Genomic DNA, 19,976 nt, shown 5'->3' with positions numbered 1-19,976 from the left:
CCCTGGACCTGCTATTGTTTGAGATCTCACTGAAATGTTTGACATAGTACTGTAAATCAGTTCAGACTTATCTTTCCTTAAAGGGAACAATTTGAGGGTGAATAAATATATGACAGAATTTTCATTTTTGGGTGAAATAAAAGTTATTTTAAATTGTAAAATATTTCACAATATGACATTTTCCATATATATATACATACATACATATATATACATACATATATATACATAATATATATATATATATATATATATATATATATATATATATATTAGGGGTGTAACGATACGCGTATTCGTATTGAACCGTTCGGTACGACGCTTTCGGTTCGGTACGCGGTACGCATTATGTATACCGAACGGTTCGTTGGAGTAATTAATTATATTTGAAAAAAAAAAAAAAAAGAGAGAGAAAGAAATATAATGATATGCGTTCAACAAGGTAGCCCAATAACCCAAACAACGTAACAGGCAACGCCCCTGACACTCCCGAAGAAGAAAAAAACACCATCTTATATGTTTATGTTAGGCTACTCAGCAGGCGCTCGCTCACTCAGTACACGCTGAAGGCTCGTTGCAAAATAGCCAATGCGTTTAACAGACTAGAAATGAGAAGATCCTCCAATAACCAACAGGTCTGGTGTTTGGGTGCACTTTGGATTCCCTTTAAGCTATAATGGTGATGGCAAGAGAGTGGTGGATAAATAAACAACGGTATGTCGCATCTGCAACATAACAGGGTACACCAGCGGGATTACAAAAAAAAAAACAAAAAAAAAAAAAACAGCGGGAATATCTGGGATATATGCGTCAGTACTATCTGGGAAAAGACGAAAAAAAGGAGAAACATGCACGCAGCAAACTATCCCTGCAGCATTTAGACACTCAGTCTTACACTGGCATAAAGTTGGGAATCCAACCCAAACACCAGACCTGTTGGTTATTTTAGGATCTTATATTTCTGGTCTGTTAAATGCATTAGACATTTTGCAACGAGCCTTCAGCGCGTGCTGAGTGAGCGAGCGCCTTAGGGGCCGTTCACATATCGTGCCTAAAAACGCATGGAAAACGCTAAGCGCGTCTTTCTCCTGAGGCGTCTGTCTTTGCTAAGCAACAATGACGTGCTCTCTCCATGAGACGCGGAAATTTCAGCGAAGGATAAATGGATTTGCAGCTCTAAAAATCGCTTGCAGTAGCTCTGCTGAATTTATTTCAAAATTGCAATCCATATACAACTATGATCAGCTGTTCCTTCATCTTGGCTGAGCTCTCAACGTTGTTACGGGAAAGGATGAAGCTGATTGGTTAGTTCTTGTCACATGACCCGCGGTGCGCTTGCGGCATTCTGAAAAGTTGAGATGTTTTTACATTTTGCTGTATCTAAAACGTATCGAACCGAACCGAACCGAACCGTGACATCAGTGTATCGTATCGAACCGAACCGTGAATTTTGTGAACCGTTACACCCCTAATATATATATATATATATATATATATATATATATATATATATATATATATATATATATATATATATATATATATATATAGCCTATATATAAAAATCATAAATAGCGAGGCAGACACAGGAGTTTCAAGATTTCAACAACCTGATCCATTAGCTATATAAAATTTATTTTATGTAAAACATAGCCTACTCTAATGAATTAGAGTATGAATTATTTAAAATATTTTTCTTAGTTGTTTTAAATGTACAGTGAGGAAAAATATATTATTTGTTACCATCAACAGACTTTTCTTTAATGTTTCAATGTAAATATTTTAATCTAACATTTTCAGAAACTTTGTTAAAAATCTCACCAATCCCAAGTTTTCAAAGGTATGGCCTATTCTAGCTTTGGGCAGTTTTAGACACCTACAACTGCAGTAGCTAGGTTATGGTATTTCCCCTTGAGACCTTCAAATACTCCCGAATAAGTAAATGACTATGAGGAAAAAGCGCAGTGATGAGAGGTGAGTTTTGATACGTGCAGTCTGTCAGTCTGCTTGTGTGGAGCTCTTTAAATCGTCCGTCAGTGCGTGCGCGTGCGCCTGTGTCAGTGCTGAGACGAGCGCTAGAGGAGGCAGCAGTGGCGCATCTCACATATCCGCCGCTGGAATATAACGGCTGCTGTAGGATGTGAACGGGTCTCGGCCTCGTCACCGGCCAAAGCTTCTGTTTTCCCATGACAAACAGATGCGAGAAGAGAGCGAGCGCGCGCGCGAGAGTGAACGGTACATGGGGCGCTGAGAGGTCCTCGGTGTTATTATGAGAAAAGAGGACGGGGTTTTCGGTGCCGTATTTGTTTTGCTCGCGGAGATGAGGCGGGGGGTAGCGAGTCGCTACAAAATCGTTGGGCTCCGGCCAAGCATTGCTCTGTTTTAGCACCTATTTAGCGCCGCGCTTGCGTTTCCATCGTCAACTGACTCGTTTGATCGTCACGGTTTGCATCGCAGAAAAATAATGCAGCTGTCTCGAGGACATCTGTGAGATTCGCGGACTGCTGTTGCTGCTGCCATGACAGACGCAGGCTTTACCGAGCAGGCGGTGTGAGAGAAGCACGGCCCCAGCTGCAGCAGCACGGCCGATGTGGGCTGCGTTTACCGGAGGAGATTAAATCTGTAAATACTGTTCGCGTTATTCCTCTTAAATTGTGTGCATTCTCAGGGAAAATGTCCTCTCGGTCTGCTTTACCGTCTGCGAACGACCGGAGCACAGATCATGTAAGTATCATCATTTCAAATGAATTATTTTAGTTGTAATATATCATCTCAGCGCCCCACTCATATCCTACAACGCCCAGTATTTAACGTCAGATGGACCGTCATTTTTGCAGCCTGATACATTCATTGCTTGGTATCGTTCATGAGAGGATGGAGAGGCAGGATGTACGCGTACAGTGGCCCATGTACGCGTAGCAGGTTCTTTGGCAAAATGGGCCGCATCCTTGAATGTGCAAAGCAGCAAAAGAGTTGCTGCGAAACGCGCAGGCAGTAGAGCTCAGGCCATCCGCATAGTGTGTACATCAGCGCATCATCTGCGCACGAGCCAAGCGCTCTCAGCGCGCTCCTCTCCCAGAGAACGGTTTTGCTTCATTGGCAGAATTTGCGGGAGAAAATCTAGGAAACGTTCTGTCTCTGCAGATTAGGAAATTAAATGGCACCGGAATCAACTCGAGAGTGCGGAGGGAGGTTTCACTGTTAGCTGTGATCTGCCGTTCGCGTATAGCACCGCGCTCTATAAACAGACGCACTGGCTGGTGTAGTGGCCTACCAGTTCTGCGCCAACAAATTACACCGTGGTTCATCAGCTGATAGACTTTTGTTTGCTAATCTATTATTATTACTATTATGTATTTAATGTTGCTTTATTAGTCAACCATATTTAAAACAATTATTGTTTCTTTTTTATTGTAACTGCTTTAAAAAAAAAACACTCATGTGATGGTAACACTCAGTAAATTTATCACTCACTGTAAATTTCAAAGCTGAGACCAAAATAAATTTTTCATGTAATTCAATAGTGTGTTAAACTAACCCATTTTTATATAATGGTCCAGGTTCTTGATGTAGATTTTTTTTTAAGTTTTTGAAATAAGTCCCTTATGCTTACAAATGCTGCATTTAATCAAACATACAGTAAAACAGTAACAAAATAAAGTAAAACAGTAATATTATTAGATCTTAACTTAAGTGATTGCAAAGCTTTAATTTCAGCAACCATTTCAGAATCTTCAGTGTCATGATGCTTCAGAAATTATTGTAATATGTTGATATGGTGCTCAAGAAACATTTCCTATTGTTATTAATGTTGTCTTTTAATTTTAATTAAATCCTTCAGACACCTTTCTTTCTTTCTTTCTTTCTTTCTTTCTTTCTTTCTTTCTTTCTTCCGTTACATAAAAAAATAAGAATAAGAGCTAGTGCACAGTATGTGCTATTTGGCATGTTTTGTATATAGTGTGTGTGAGGTTAGGTAGAATCCAGCAGGAGCAGGGCAGGGCATCGTGAGTAATTTCTTCAATCCCTGAGCTGTAATCCTGTGGTCAACGATGCAGATGGGGACCTGGGCATGATTTGATTTCTGTGTGAGCTCCTTCCTATCCCCTCTTAAGGGGACAGTTGGAGCTATTCAGAAAACTTTACCAGATGTTAGCCTGAGTGTCCAGGGCTCAGTCAGGTTTAAATGTGCTAATCTAAATAGAAAGTTTAGTTTCAGGGCGCCAGACTAAAACCCCCATGGCAAAGTAAGTTAATCCTGTATTATAGGGCAGAATTACTCACACTCCAATAATGACCACAGTTTTCCCACACACTCTCATCTACCATCATTACATTAACAATCTAAATAATAATTAACATGCTCTTTAAAATTTAGTTTTCATGTTTATTATAAGCAAGCTGAATTATCTTAATTTCCCCTTACATTTATGTATTTCTTAATAATTTAGACACTTAAATGTGCATATACCATTGGTGAAGTGTTAATTAAATGTAACTGTTTTGGCCCTCAAAATCAATCAATCAATCAATCAATTCTAACTGTGAGATGCTACAACAGTTGTGTGGCTCATCTACATAAATGTAGACTGATTTTTGTGTGTAAAGTAAGAGCTTATCACAGTAAATGAGGATTTAATTCTGAAATCTGGTGCAATAGGTCAGTGCTGAAGCATTAGTCTTTTTCACCACAGTTTCCTATTTGAAACGCTCCCATTTAGTTTCTTTCTTAACCCTCCTAACGCTTCAATTCTACAATGAATTTTTTTGTTTCTACATGCAGTTTCTGTAATATGGGATAATCACTTTAGTCCTTTGGACTGGCTAGAGTCACAGGCAGGTTTTTCTTCCTTCTGGTTGCTTCAGCATCAACATGTATTCTCCAGTTTAGTCTAATCCATTTTTTTATTCCCAAACTGAATTTAATCAATCTTAATAAATGTTCTCTGTGTTTCTCTGTCCAGCATGCGTCTCTGGTGGCGAGTCGTTCAGAGAAAGGAACGAATGTGTCGAGTCGTTCACTGGGTGCGAGATGTCGTAACTCTATGGCCTCTTGCTCAGATGAGCTTCCACACATTGGAAACTACCGGCTCCTTAAAACCATCGGCAAGGGCAACTTTGCCAAAGTCAAACTAGCCCGCCACATCCTCACAGGCAAAGAGGTGAGAGATAAAGACTGCGAGAGAGAGCGTTTACATAGGTAAAACCAGAAGCGTGTGATAAGATGTTGGCACAGGAACTGGCTATTGTGTCTCATTCTCACTGTGAGCTGTAATTCTTTTGGTTGTATATTTTTAAAGTGGTCCAACTTAAGTGCGAAAATTTCCACACCCACGTTTACTTTTTATAAACCAAAGCTGATATAGTGTGATTTTAGATGAACTTCTTATTGGGCAGCAGAGAGCATTAATCAATCACCTTTATTTATATAGTGCTTTAAACAAAATACATTGCGTCAAAGCACTGAACAACATTCATTTGGAAAACAGTGTCTCAATAATGCAAAATGAAATAAATTGTGATGTTGAAAAAATCATAATGTTAAAACCTTTAAAGTTCTAGAATTTTTTGAATTATGTTTAAATACCATAAGAGTGAACTGAAATACCCTTGGACCAATAATAGTGAACTCATGTGTGGTAGTCCGGACCCACGTATACACTTTTGGGAATGACGACTGCATTTAAATGCAGATGGAAACCTCGTAAATTATAGTTGTGAGTGTATGTGTATACAGAATACAATCGTCACTCCCAGATTCATTATGGTTGACAACGTGATTGTGGCTATAAATAGGTAACATGGATGCTAAAAGTTTTGTGCCATCTATTTTTGACCAAAGTACAGGTTCTAATAAAATACCCATCAACAGAGTGTTTTCTTTATGCTCTAACAGCATGTGCTCTGATTGAACGGTACAGTGTGAGTTGCCTTTAGACCACATGGCTGGTGGGAGCAGATACGGTGGAGAGAGACAGACTGGCATATGAATTTGCGAATGAGTCAAGACACATGGCTCTGTCTCTGACTAGTGCCACACAAGAAGAAAAGAGACATAGATGCACTTTTAATTACATCACAGCATTAACAGTTTGGTTCTACGAACACTATTCTTGAATAAATTTGGTTATCACTACCTGAAACTTTAATCTGTTGAATGTGCTTGTCACTCCTGTAAACAAATAAAACACTGAAACAAAGAGTACTTTTAACATCCTGACACAGATTTCTTTTCATATACTGTATTATTATGATGGTTTCTTGTTTGTTTGTTTTTCCCTCTCGTGTATTCTGTAATGGTGTCAAATACACTACTGTTCAGAAATATGGGTTCTTTTTGAAGGCAAGTAATACTTTTATTCAGCAAGGATGCATTAAATGAATCAAACATGATATTATAGATATTTATGATAGAAATGAAGAAAAAAATATTTCAAACAAATGTTTTTACATATTTTTATTCACTAAAGAATCCTATAAAAATGTCAGTTTTATAAAAAAAATAAGAATGCCATTAAGCACCAAATTAACATATTAGAATAATTACTTAAGGATCACTAATGACTGGAAAAAAGGGCTGCTTAAAATTCATCTTTGCCATCAAAGCAATTATTATTTTAAACTGTAATAATATTTTATAATAATTTTTTTCAGTATTTTTGATAAAAAAAATATCTTTTTGAACAGTGGTGTATATATATTTTCATTTATTGTAACCAAGCAAGTTTCTTTTGATAAAAGCATCTGCTAATAAATGTCAGATGATACTGTATACTGTGTGTGTGTGTGTGTGTGTGTGTGTATGTGTGAGGGTGTGTGTGTGTGGGGGGGGGGGTTCTATCTGGCATAGGAGCCTCAATTACTAATTGTGCATTGTATATTTAGGTTGCAATAAAGATTATCGACAAAACTCAGTTGAACCCAACCAGCCTACAAAAGGTAAGACCAGTTTTTAAGAATTTATTTTCTTTATTAAGACAACTGTCACAATGCTATGCAATTATGTCATTTTGACATAGTATATAAAAGAAAAAGAAAAAAATTACATTTTACATAAACTTCACCCAGTGTCCAGACACACACACATGTGATATTAGTATTTAGTTTCGTTGTTGAGTTTGTGCTCTCTCCTGTACAACAGTGACTCATCTGTCTCATAATAGATTATCACCGGCCTTCATTCCTCCCACTGAAGCCCACCACTCAAACACGGCTTAGAGTTTGAACATATGTCAAGATTTTTATTGATTATTGACAAAGCTACGCATGATAGGCTTTGAATACACTTATAAAAACTCATCTGGATGAATCTTACATTAAATCTTAGCACTCACAACTATGTCGCCATTTTGCCAACAGTGGCCCTTTTGTGTGCAAAATTTGTAGTGCCATAACCATTGGATATCAGTGAAATATACAATGTCTTTTTACACTTTATATTAGGTGGCCTTAACTACTATGTACTTATGTCAAAAAATAAGTACACATTTCCATGTACTAAGGTGGGATATGGTTCAAGTTAGGGACAGGTTTGATGGTATGGGTAGGTTTAAGGTTGGGTTTAGGTCTAAGGGATGGGTCAACAGTGTAATTATAAATGTAATTCAGAAATTAGTTACAGATGTATTTACATGCAGGTATTTAAAAAATATATAAGTACAATGCAAAAGCATGTATGTATGCAATAATGCCATTGTATTAAAAGATTAACTTAAATGTAAGTACATACTAGTTAAGGCCACCTGATATAAAGTGGGACCTTTGTTTGTGTGCTTAGTGTGTGTGTGTTGGAGAGGAGAGGTCGATAGCTGTGGTTCTCCACATGCTCAGAATGTCCCACTGTGATTCAATCCTGGCTCTGTAACACACACAGTTAACTGTAGACAATCCATAGACCATAGTATGGCTCCTTGATCACTCATATGGCTGATATAAGCTGTTATAGTAATGCTGGAATCACTGTTCTGTGGTGCATTTGTCAGTTGTCAGAGTAAGTGTTTGTCTTATCTCTCTTTTTTGTGTTGCACATAGAGAAAGGAGTTGTGTCTCATGTTATGTTTGCTAGATGATAACTCCTATACTTTACTATATAGGTGATATAAAATAGATGTAAAAAATGAAGTATGTCTACATGTGACATGGCTCATAGCATTATTTTCTGTGGCTGTGTCAGCAGCTAGTCTTTTCTGATAGTTCTGAGGGATTTTCTTCTGGTCTTCTGACTAGCAGTTTATTCAAACATTTCTGAGCTCTTGTGTCAACACACAATTTTTTTTACATTTTTATTCTACTTAAAGTCATAAAAATACCAAAAAGAAAACAATAAAGACAGGGACTTTGTCCTATATCTCTGTTTTTCTATGAATGGATCTGATTATGAACTTGTAAGTTGTAAATTGGTGGTTGTAAGAAATTGGTGGTGTTTATATTCGTTCATACATACACGAGTTCATACATACACGAATCGACAAGCCTTGGTAGGCCACATGGGTGAGGAGAACAGCTGCTCATATATTCTTGTTATGATTGAAAGGATTTGCTGTTCAAGCTCCCGCCAAACGTTTGATGAGACATCTATATTGACTAGAAGATGTATTGAGTTGTTTTAATCTTTATGTTTTCAACATTGTGGGTGTCCCTTCATGTGTAAGTGTATATGTATCATCTGATAACGTGAATTAAAGAAATGAGGGGTGTATTGAAGGCATTTCTTCTGAACACATGCCTGTGAGATGTATTATGGGACAGATGCAGCTGCAAGACTCCATCATGGGGTTGCCACAGCAACAGGGATTGTATATTGGGTAATTTGTACAGATGGAGGGAGCATTACCCTCTTTTTCTTTCTTACTCTCTTTTTTTGTAGCTGTTTAGAGAGGTGCGGATCATGAAGACTCTCCGTCACCCCAACATTGGTAAGATGCACTGAAATGCAATAAATGCATGCTTGCTTTTTACAAAAATAATTCTGTTTAAATGTAAGCTTGCCAAACGTACTAAATGCCAGCTACTCATATATTACAGTCCAACTCTTTGAGGTTATTGAAACAGAGAAGACGCTTTATCTTGTGATGGAATATGCAAGTGGAGGTGAGCTCTGATGTACTGTACATACAGGACTATGTAATATGACTTTGTTTAATACTGGTGTGGCCTTGGGTGGGATGTGTGTGTGTTTACTATATGGTGATTAGCGTAATGTGTTTCTCTCCAGAGATGCAATATAATCCAAAAAGACTTGATGCTCAACATAATATTTCTAGGTACAACTATGATATTTGGGATATTATTCATGTGTGATTTGGTTTTCCAGGCGAGGTGTTTGATTACCTGGTGTCTCATGGGAGAATGAAAGAAATTGAGGCTAGAGCCAAATTCAGACAGGTGAGACATTTACGTTATCGCTTCAGCACAGAGTGCAGGATTAAAGATCAAGGTATTGCATCACATGAAGCCTCTGGTTTACAGTTTCAGCGTTCATGCTTTTTTGTGATCAATTTGTTATTTTTTATGCGTTCATGTGTTTTTAACTAGGTTGTGTTATTTTTTGTTTCGTTTCAGATTGTGTCAGCCGTTCATTACTGTCATAAGAAGAATATAGTTCACAGAGATCTGAAGGTATGAGCTACAATCTCCAAAAAATTTACACAATATAAATCCACATGAGAAGCAAAACTGCATAAGGAAATGTATCTTGAATTATGCAGATTTTTCAAACCCCGTTAAACCTTATCTTATGCAGTTTTGATACTCAAAAACATATTTGAACACACACAAATATATACATATATATATATATATATATATATATATATATATATATATATATATATATATATATATATATATGTATGTTCATTTTATAGTATATTGATTGTATAATGCGATATATACAGTATATACTGTATGAAGGTATATGTATATGTGTGTGTGTATATATTGCACTATACTATAAAAGTATAAAGGAGTGTTAAGTGTTGGTATTGTGTGTTTGCATCTCTTTCTGTCTTGATTTTTCTCTTTGTTTTTCCTCGCCTTCACACAGTTCTGTACAGCCTAATAATTTCTCTCTCCTTTACTATTTCTGTCTTTATAGGCAGAGAATTTGCTATTGGATGCAGATGCTAACATAAAGATAGCAGATTTTGGTTTTAGTAACGAGTTTACGTTGGGGAATAAGTTGGACACCTTCTGCGGTTCCCCACCTTACGCAGCTCCAGAGTTGTTTCAAGGAAAAAAGTATGATGGGCCAGAGGTGGACATCTGGAGCCTGGGGGTCATCCTGTACACGCTGGTCAGCGGGTCACTTCCTTTTGATGGACAGAACCTCAAGGTACAGTTACTCTGTTTCTACACCCACTATGATCCGTTCCAGCCTCTTTACACCTTACTTACTGGACCCTGGGAAAGAATCAATACAGTGTCTTATTACAATATTCTCTGATTGTGATATTGATACCAGTTACTTTGGTATTTACAAAAAAATACAAGTCAAGTCAATTTCTTATATATAGTGCTTTATGCAGTACAGATTGTCAAATCAGCTTTACCAAGAAAATAATGTTTCAGTTTCAAAATTCAGGTCCTCTTTAAAACAGCTCTAAAGAGTTTTAGAGGATTTTTCAGTTCAAATCAATTCATTGTTTATTTAGGTTAATGGCTGGGTGAAGTTCATCAATTATGGAATGAGTTCAATTTAATCTATAAAGCAGCTCTGTAGAACACAGTGATGTCATCATCCAGCTCAGCCTAGATCAGTTCAGTTCAGCTTTCTTCCAATAGTGTGTGTGTGTTTTTTTTTAATGAAATTTATTCCTGTGCTGGCAAATCTGAATTTCAGCACCCATTCCTCAATTCTTGGAGGAAATTGTCCTTATATGCTGTCTTATATGCTGCATATGCTTGTCCTTATATGCTGATTTGGTGCTAAAGAATCCTTTCTTATTATTATTAATGTTGAAAACAGCTTTTTGAGGAAACTGTGTTTTTCAGGATTATTTTATGAATAAAAATGTTCCAACAAACAGCAATTTTTTAACAATATACTATAAAAGTATTGCGGTTTGATACACCCCTGCTAAATACTGCTAAATAATAAATACTGCTAAATAAATAAGTAATTTTTTAAATCTTACTAATCCAAAACTTTTAGTCAGTAGTGCACATTGAGGGAAATTAATTTAGAATTAGTGCACTGTTTTTGTTTTTTGTTTTTACATTACATTGAATGTGTCTTAACTTTGGGCCTAAAAAGTTCTTTAAACTCACATTTTTTAATTCTGTAGTAATTTACTGTCTAAAGACCACACTGCTATCTGTTTGTCACACGGTTTACTTGTGCATGTGTGTTTTCCAGGAGCTGCGTGAGCGAGTGTTGAGGGGGAAGTACCGTGTCCCCTTCTACATGTCCACAGACTGTGAGGGGATTCTGCGCAGGTTTCTTGTGCTCAATCCCAGCAAACGTTGCACTCTGGAGGTGGATACTTGCAGATACATAGATACACTCTGCTATACCAAATCATGTACCAGATACATTATATTATGCCACTGTGCTACGTTATAGCTCTGTAAAGCTTCTGTGCTGTAGAATGCATATAGCATGCATTTGATGGAAATTGATTAAACTATTACTTGTGTGTTAATCGGGTTATGTAGCCACTGCAGTTAAATGACTGAGCTGGGAAGTTTCTGTGTAATCACGATGCTGGTATTTCCTCCACAGCAAGTGATGAAGGATAAGTGGATGAATGCAGGGTATGAGGGCGATGAGCTAAAGCCCCACATTGAGCCAGCGGAGGACTACAGTGATGCCAATCGAATTGGTGAGCATGTAGACCAGTTGGGAACTGGTTGTGTTTTACTATGTATTTTGCTACTATTTAATGTCCAAATTATCCTTAGAGTGAAAAGATTGGTTGTGTTGACAAATATTCCTCATGTTGTCTCATTTCTTTGTCTTTCCAGAGATTATGGTCGGAATGGGTTTTACTACAGAAGAGATTAAAGACTCTTTACTCAATCAGACATACAATGAAGTCACGGCTACATATCTATTGTTGGGCCTGAAGACTGAGGTAATACATTGCACACACAAACACAGACACACGGTGTTACTAGAAATTTTCTACTTGAAAATACTACTTGCACCTAGACTCTGATAGTTGACTTTGTACTCATACTCTCTATTGGCATCTGGTCATAGGATGGCACTGAGTCACGAGTTAGTGGCAGTATGACTTTGCCGCGGGTGCGTCCAAGCCCAGTTACCAACGGAACCAACAAACACTCCTCTTCTTCATCATCTTCCTCAACCTCACACAGCAAGACTCAGCGCAGCGCCTCGACCTACCACCGCCAGCGACGGCACAGTGACTTCTGTACGAGTCGCCTCAGCTTAAACTTGCTTTCAATTGTGAATGATTATAATAATTATTAGTTTCTTCTGTAGGTGGTCCCAGCATGCCTGTGATGCACCCTAAGCGTAGCCCGACCAGTGGCGGAGACCGTGAGCTGCGTGAGAGCCGCATGCCGCCAAGGAAGGCCAGCTGTAGCGTAATGGGCAGTCGGACCCTACCACCATCTAGCCCAATGGTCAGCACCGCCAACAACCCCAATAAGGCTGAGATACCTGATCGACGCAAGGAGATGACTGCCACCACTGTGAGAGATCATTTTTTCATTTTCTTATATGTATTTTTAATTAATTAAAAAGTATACTTTTATCGAGCAAAGATTCGTTAAATTGATCAAAAGTGATTGTAAAATCATAATATATTAGTACTTCAAATACTTTTGAACTTTTTATTCTTCGAAGAATCCAGAAAAAAAGTGTTGCACAGTTATAAAACTACAAATAATAATTATAATTAAACATTTAAATTAAAGTAACCTTTTTTTTTTAGATCCCATACACTAAATTTTTGGGGGTTAATAAAATGTTGTGTCCCATTTTTGCTGTAGAATAATATCCCAGGAAGTACTATGACCCGCAGAAACACGTACGTATGTACAGATCGTGCCAGCACTGACCGACACACGCTGCTGCAGAACGGCAAGGACAACAGGTGACAAATGCATACATTCACAAACACAGACACGCTCTATCACTGTGCTGTCTGCCTCTCATTCACCGAGTCTGTTTCTGTCTCTTTTCAGCTCCCTGTCTCACCGCCTCCCTCCCACCTCTCCCTCCACTCTTAGTATTGTCGGAGCAGGAGCATCCTCCTCTTCTTCCTCAGGTGAGCGCTGTAGGCTGACACGTGGATCCACCATCCGGAGCACCTTCCATGGGGGTCAGCTCCGTGACCGTGTCCCGCCCACCTATGGACCTCCGCCCACATCGCCCACCCTTAGCCATGATGCTGGAGCCCTGCCAGCAAATGTGCGTAGCCGGGCCACTTCTAACCTGTTCAGCAAACTCACCTCCAAACTCACACGCAGGTAAGAGCAGAGACTCTCATCATATAAATAAAAACATCCACAGATGTTGATTGTCATGTAAAAAAAAAATAATAATAATAAAAATCAGAAAACCATGTAAAGCATCAAAAATGTCTGTCTCTGATCCAAAGAAAAATTATTCTAAAGCTCCTTTTTTTGCAAGATATTGGCAGATCGTAACTCAGTATCAGACATTTGTGCTGGTGGATCCAGCAGTGTACGTACAATTATCATATCATATGAACAAGATGATGAATTCATGGGAAAAAGCCTGTTATGCTTCATTTGGCAGCTTTTCAGTTGAGTAGAGTTGATAGAGACATCAGAATGCTCAATAAAACAACAATAGGTACAGAATTTACGATTGTTTTATGAAGTCATGTCATAACCAGCTCAATGAAGATGTTTGCCTGATAGACGTCTGAACTTAGACACAGATTTGCAATGATCAATAGTCTTGGTTCAGTAGTGACCTCTGTGTTGGTGTGGGTTCATAATTTAGCAACAAAGCAAAACAACGCACAATGCACAATAGGTTCTGGTTTTGTGAACAACACTACACTTTAATACTATAAATGTAGAGATGCAACAAATCACTCAACTCATAATGTGATATGATTCACGGTAATGATTTTTCCAATATAATTTTTTTAACAAAATGAGATTTAAGACAAATTATAAATGAGAAGGTGTCTTTTTATTATAGCTTGGACAAAATGCTGCACATTTCTTTGTGAAATTGAAATATATCAAATAACAAAACTAAATGAAACCTAAACAAACCAAATTTGAAAATAATCAGTAAGGCAGACTAAACTACAGTATCTTACAGGAGACAGATCATGTGCTTCACTGTCTTGACTCTTATTGGTGATCATCACATTGTATCACTGCTCATTGTCCTAAATGTAAATTTTTCTCATTGGACAAACACACAACACTTCGCCAAAGACCAGTGTCACTCCTGTCAGTGGAAATCAACAACTGTTAATGAAAATATTACTTATTACTTTGTGTCACTCCAAGTTGCTGTCAGTGTGAATGGGGCCTCAGGCAGCGGTTTGCTTTTAGGGGAATTTTAAATGGTTACATTTATAAATATGCTTTTGTCAGACACATTCTTGCAACAAATAAATGCGTAGACTTGATTTATAAAACGCATTACTGCAACAAAAAATGCCATTCCTTTAAAAAAAAAGTGCAGAGTACTGCCTTTGCAGTAACACACATGTCCCACCGGGGAATTCTTTCAGCCTAAAAGTTGGTTTTACAATCACGCTTCACAAATTCATCTTTCCTTGGCTTATTGCCTCTCTTTTTCAAGCATACTAATGTGTACCTTTCCTAGTCTCTCCCTCTTTGCTCTTATTTCTCTCAATTGCATTTGCTCTCATTATCCTTCTTTGACTTTCTGCATCTCTTCTTGCTCTTGCTCTCCTCATTGTGTCTCTCTCTCTCCTAGGGTCAATCTTGACCCCTCTAAACGCCAGGGCTCTAATAAATCAGTGTCGGGTTGTACTCTTCCACAGGGATCCAAAACAGTTAGTAAGTTCCCCTGTCTGCCTCGGTGTGTTTGCCTGTTGCCGCTGCACGTCCGTCTGTCTCTGCACATGGCATGCCTGTCTGCATGCAGTCTCCTTTGCAGAACGTGTGTCTGGTAAACAGGATGTAAGGTTGAGGAAAGGCTGGATGATGATGCATGGAGGTTTTGTCTCTTATCGGTTTGCATGCATCCAGGAACACATTTTTTATTTATTTTATATGACCCATTACACATTGCTCAGGTCAACATCGGGTCAGCCAGTTATTATGACCTGCTAGCAGTTGGACAGGACTGAGAGATCCAAAAATGTATGTTTGTATTGTATTTCTTATTTGTTGTTAGTTATGGTGGAGATGTGTCGCATGAAGCAGACAGACTGTTAAGGTAATGCAGACCATGTGAAAAGTGTGTGTTTCTTTGCAGGATCACAAATGAATCTGAGAGAGTCAGCAGATCTTCGGTCACAGGGTGAGTCCGCTTAGGAACTTTTAACATTATGGTGCTTTTAAAACTGGTTTGGGCCAAGCAATTGGAAGACCATGTTATGACATTTTGATTAAACATTACTGGCCAGGGTTTATTTGTATGTTCCCTTTAAGTTACCCTTACTTGTGTCCTTTTTGTGTTTTGTTTTTTTTCTTTTATTGGTATTTATGCTGTCATCCAACATTTGTAATTTTATTATTTAAAAAAAAAAAAAAAAGACCCCAAAAAAAATTATAATAAAAGCAGTAAATCAGTGTTTGCTTTCTGAATATGTGAATCTAAAAAAAAAAAAACGTTTTTCTTTTTGTAAATCTATTTCACTGATAGTATTTCTTTATCTTTCCCAGTGGCCATTTATCTGGGTATCAGAAAGCGCCCGAGCCCTGGAGCGGGGGAGGGGGGTGGGATGTAAGGGGTTGTCTCTCCCGTCCCCCCCGGGCCCCTGCAGAAGTGGTACTGGCCTTGCGTGAGGCGGCGAGGGGATGCGGCTGCCAGGTCCGGCACGCTGGTCCGTTTCTGCTGTGCTGCAGTCATGGGGCGGCAGGGTCAAAAGTCACTTTCCAAGCTGAGGTGTGCCAACTGAGTGTGGGTCCCACAGAGGCAAACGGAGTACGCTACACGCGCCTGTGGGGGGCCCCCCTCGCCTTCAGGCACATCGCATCGCAGATCTCTAAAGAGGTGGAGCTCTGAGGGGACGGGGAGGAGATGTCCCCTCACTATTTCCGTCATTATAGCGAACTGACGTTGACCGACCCACCTATGTGTTATAGACTTAAAACATCTGATCCCTCCTCCAGTCAACACTCAACACACACCGAAACCAAACACACATACACATACACAAACACAGTCACCTTAAAAGCATGGGAAACTCAACCCTGACAATATGGAAACCTAAAGTACAAAAACAAGCACACCCCTTCCATGCACAGCATAAACCTGAGCACTTCTTAACATGGATTCACACACACTCTGAAAAGCCTCATTCACCGGATCTGGATTGAATCCAGTTTAGTATTTTTATTCTCATTCTAGTCATGAAATTCTTACTTAAATAATTGATGTCATTCTTTTTTTTTTTACCACTTTTGTATGTTTTCAACAAGTCTTGACATTTTAAACGGGTCATCATTTTTAGGTTCTTGTGATTTAATGTGTCTTACATTTCTTAATACTGAGTCACTGACAATGTAGGACTGTAGCTGCCAATGAACTATATGCACAAATGTGAAGTTGGCAAGTTTATCCTAACTTCATCATAGCTCACGGTGCACAACCAAATCTACATCGCTGGCGACCGCAAATTTGACCAGGCTTTAAGCCAACCATCCACACTTTGTTTTTGAGATTGTCCAAGCTAAATTTTGTTCCCTAGATTTTTTTCTCCGATGTATAGTGCCAGTTGACTTAGTTCTTACCAATTTTAATTTAGAAGAGACATTTAATGCCAAATGACTTTCCCTGCCCATTTGCGAACAGGCTCTGTGATTGGTTAGTTCTAGATATTAATCCTTTTTTTCAACTCCTATTCAGTGATCCTTTGCAAATATAGTCACCTCTCCCTTTACTTGGTCAGAGTGGAGTTGAGGTTACCACAAAAGTGATTTTACAAAGAGAGATTGTTTTAGTGTTCAGTGTTATTGAAGACACGTTTCGTGCATTGTAGATATCTGTATAATTTTGAAAAAATACCTATAACATATTGGATCATATCGGATATTATTTAATTGTCAAACTAAAACTTTTATGTATTTAAAATTTATTCTATCCATGTCCAGTAATAAACACGAGCAGATCGCTATCAATAAATAACAAATACAGAAATGGTGTTGGCATTGCAAATTATGTTGTGGCTTAGTAATTGCCAACATTATGCCATAGAGTCACATTCAATAGCACATGTATGTTATTGTATGTTTACTTAAAAATCACCAGATATCTAAAATGCAGGATGGTATCATGCAGGAGTGCAGGAAGAAGTTCAGTGCTCTTACTGCTAGAATATATTTTAGGGGCAAGTGCACCAACAGGGTTTTGATTCAAAGTCATTTGCACATGCAGTCTTATGATAAAATAACATTATATATGACTGTTTCCATTGCAAAGTCTTAACAATGCTGTGTAACATAAATAGAGTTGCAGTTTAAGATTGGACCATAGACATAGTGCCATGGACAGGCCATGTTTCTGCTGTAGCTCATGTTGGTTTTTAGCCATATGCGAGTTTGTATCTTTAACAGATGGGGAAGCATGTAATTATCGACTTAACAGGGATTTCATATGCAGGTTTGACACCTGAATAAAAGAAATACGCTGCTGAAGATTATTTTTCATGAGTAGAAATAGGTTTGTTTGGAGCTTTTCTGTTCTTTATTCAAATAATACTCTTGGCTTGCTTTTTGACCGAACCAGTTCTGGTCATTTGTTGTATAACAAATCCTAACTTTGCAATAGTTGTCAATTTGGCAAGCATAAAATAAACAGCAATTCACAGGCGAGTGGATCAAAATGTAACTGTGAGTGGTGATAATTGTGCAATAGCAATAGATGTTACTGTCAGGTTTAGAAGTTGTTTCTATCTTAATGTAAAGCCATGCTTCGGCCCTGTTGGTGCTGCCAGCTTGTAGACAGTGAGATACTGAGCAGATAAATGGGTTTGAGTAATGAGTTTTTTTTAGTCATAAAGGTGGATAGGACACAGCTTGCTATTTCAGTTTGAATAAACAGGTTGGTTTAATTGGATGGGTCTGTTAAGTTTTGAATGGAGAGTCATTGTGCTATCATGTGTGAAATATATAGTAGTTACTAAAGGATTATATTCCACTTTCTCCATGTTTGTGATGGCATCTCCCTCCGTTCATGAGAGGGTGTCAGATTATCATACAGAAAATAAGCTTTGTTCTTGATTTTGATTGTCTGCGTCAAGTAGGTCAAATACTTCAAGATGCTTGAAAGTTTACTTGTGATGACTGACTCCACAGGAATCACTGTGGCCTGTCACCTTTGACCTTTAGCCAAACAGTGAGCCCCCAGACCACAAGTCTGCCATCTCTTTATCCATCCACTTTTTTGTTGTCTTGTTGACTTTATCCTCTCCCTTTGTGCCACACATTCGCAGACACACCCAGTTTCTCCTCATCCGATTGCCGAATCCCTGGAAATCCTTGTGTCATTGTTCTGTCTGCTCTGTGACTGGACTCCTCTTGTGGAGACGCTTCCTGTTTCAAACTGATCAGGGTAAGGACTGGACGTCCTGGACCAGTCTGAACCAGTCTCCACATCAGACTGGCTCTATCTGGTTTGGACTGCTGAGATCTGTATCTGTTTGATGTCCATTAAGACCTCTGTGCACTCATGTTGACTTGAATCAGCTGCATCCTATGGCTCTGTGGGTCTGTACCCATGTTTGGCCACCGGAAGGCGCCAATGTCTTAAATGTGAACACGTCAATTTGTGTATATTTGCACAGGTACTTAATTTATTTTCTAGAATAATAATCTTGGGAGAAAAAAATAATCATGGTTTATATCAGTCAGACTCTGGCTGTATATAAAGATTATGATACTGATGATAATATTGTGAGTATAGTATATACAGTATCTTAGAACTCCAGGTTAAATCATAGCTAGAGCAGAGACTCTCTGCTAGCTCTCCAAACATTTCTATGTGTGCTGAAGTCAAACACTAACCTGCAATCCTGCATGATTCAGAGCAAAGATGGAGAAAGAGGGAAGACAAATGTGAAATAACAGGACGGGCAAAAGCAAAAGAATTTGAGGGAGAGAGAGTGTTTATGCGTGTGCATGTATGTGTGAATGTGTGCGTCTGTGTACTGCGCTACTCTGTTGCTCTGCCTCCCTCTCTCTGCTGGTAGGAAATGTTTGTTTGTGTGAGAGGATTAGGGCAGATTTTTGCTCTGACAGCCATACTTGACCTGGAGTGAAAGTGTGTCAGTATGAATGAGCTTTTTTAATGTCCAAGGCATTAAAAAAGCTGAGTATTAGAGAGAATCGCAAGTCAGGCGCGTCACATCTGAATGGTAAATCCCTCCAGTTCAGTGTTGTGCTGTCTGTGATGTAAACTATCTACTATGACATTGGGTTTTCATGATGCATTTAGCTAATATGCAACATGAAAAGAGAGAACTCAGGCTGACAAACTTCATATATATATATATATATATATATATATATATATATATATATATATATATATATATATATATATATGAGAGTGAGCAAGAGAGAGACAGAGAGATAGAAACTTTGATGCTGTTTGCAGAAAGTCATTTCCCCCAGAGGTGTTTGCACCTCTGGCCAAATATAAATAATGGAAACAAAAGATCTTGAGAGAAATAAACTTCACTGATGTTGGCATTTTTGCTTGTGTTTGATTATTGTGTCATTTCTATCCAGATGTACGGTAATGTCATGGTGTGCAAAATTCTATCCCTCTTCTTTTTTGGGGGTACTTTATTTGTTGCCTGGTTGGAAAAGATAAATAACAT

General features: G+C 38.3%; 1 protein-coding gene across 3 annotated transcripts; it reads left to right on the top strand.

The window, feature by feature from the left end:
• The first annotated feature begins 2,042 nt into the window (after positions 1 to 2,042).
• mark4a (MAP/microtubule affinity-regulating kinase 4a) lies at positions 2,043 to 19,845 on the top strand. 3 transcript variants are annotated; one of them, XM_052556422.1, is made up of 18 exons: positions 2,043 to 2,724; positions 4,965 to 5,162; positions 6,886 to 6,939; positions 8,867 to 8,915; positions 9,025 to 9,090; positions 9,314 to 9,384; positions 9,562 to 9,618; positions 10,097 to 10,333; positions 11,357 to 11,476; positions 11,723 to 11,822; positions 11,965 to 12,074; positions 12,203 to 12,377; positions 12,449 to 12,660; positions 12,961 to 13,064; positions 13,156 to 13,440; positions 14,903 to 14,989; positions 15,407 to 15,451; positions 15,817 to 19,845. In XM_052556422.1, exons 1-18 carry the CDS (start codon positions 2,674 to 2,676, stop codon positions 16,157 to 16,159), a joined length of 2,364 nt encoding a protein of 787 aa, XP_052412382.1. In that variant the 5' UTR covers positions 2,043 to 2,673; the 3' UTR covers positions 16,160 to 19,845. The 3 variants fall into 3 exon arrangements, with proteins under 3 accessions (XP_052412382.1, XP_052412381.1, XP_052412380.1); XM_052556421.1 differs by having other exon boundaries at positions 14,903 to 14,985; positions 15,817 to 16,028; XM_052556420.1 differs by lacking the exon at positions 14,903 to 14,989 and having other exon boundaries at positions 2,044 to 2,724.
• Positions 19,846 to 19,976: the final 131 nt, after the last annotated feature.

This window comes from Carassius gibelio, chromosome B5, assembly GCF_023724105.1.
Source record: "Carassius gibelio isolate Cgi1373 ecotype wild population from Czech Republic chromosome B5, carGib1.2-hapl.c, whole genome shotgun sequence".
Classification (NCBI taxonomy): domain Eukaryota; kingdom Metazoa; phylum Chordata; class Actinopteri; order Cypriniformes; family Cyprinidae; genus Carassius; species Carassius gibelio.
Note: the sequence above shows the minus strand (reverse complement) of the source record. Positions and strands in the feature narration are given on the sequence as shown.

Coding starts and splice junctions, on each gene's coding strand:
- mark4a (XM_052556422.1), top strand. CDS start 2,674: ATGTCCTCTCGGTCTGCTTTACCGTCTGCGAACGACCGGAGCACAGAT. Junction 6,940..8,866: donor ACCCAACCAGCCTACAAAAG/GTAAGACCAGTT, acceptor CTTTTTTTGTAG/CTGTTTAGAGAGGTGCGGAT. Junction 13,441..14,902: donor ACCTCCAAACTCACACGCAG/GTAAGAGCAGAG, acceptor TCTCTCTCCTAG/GGTCAATCTTGACCCCTCTA.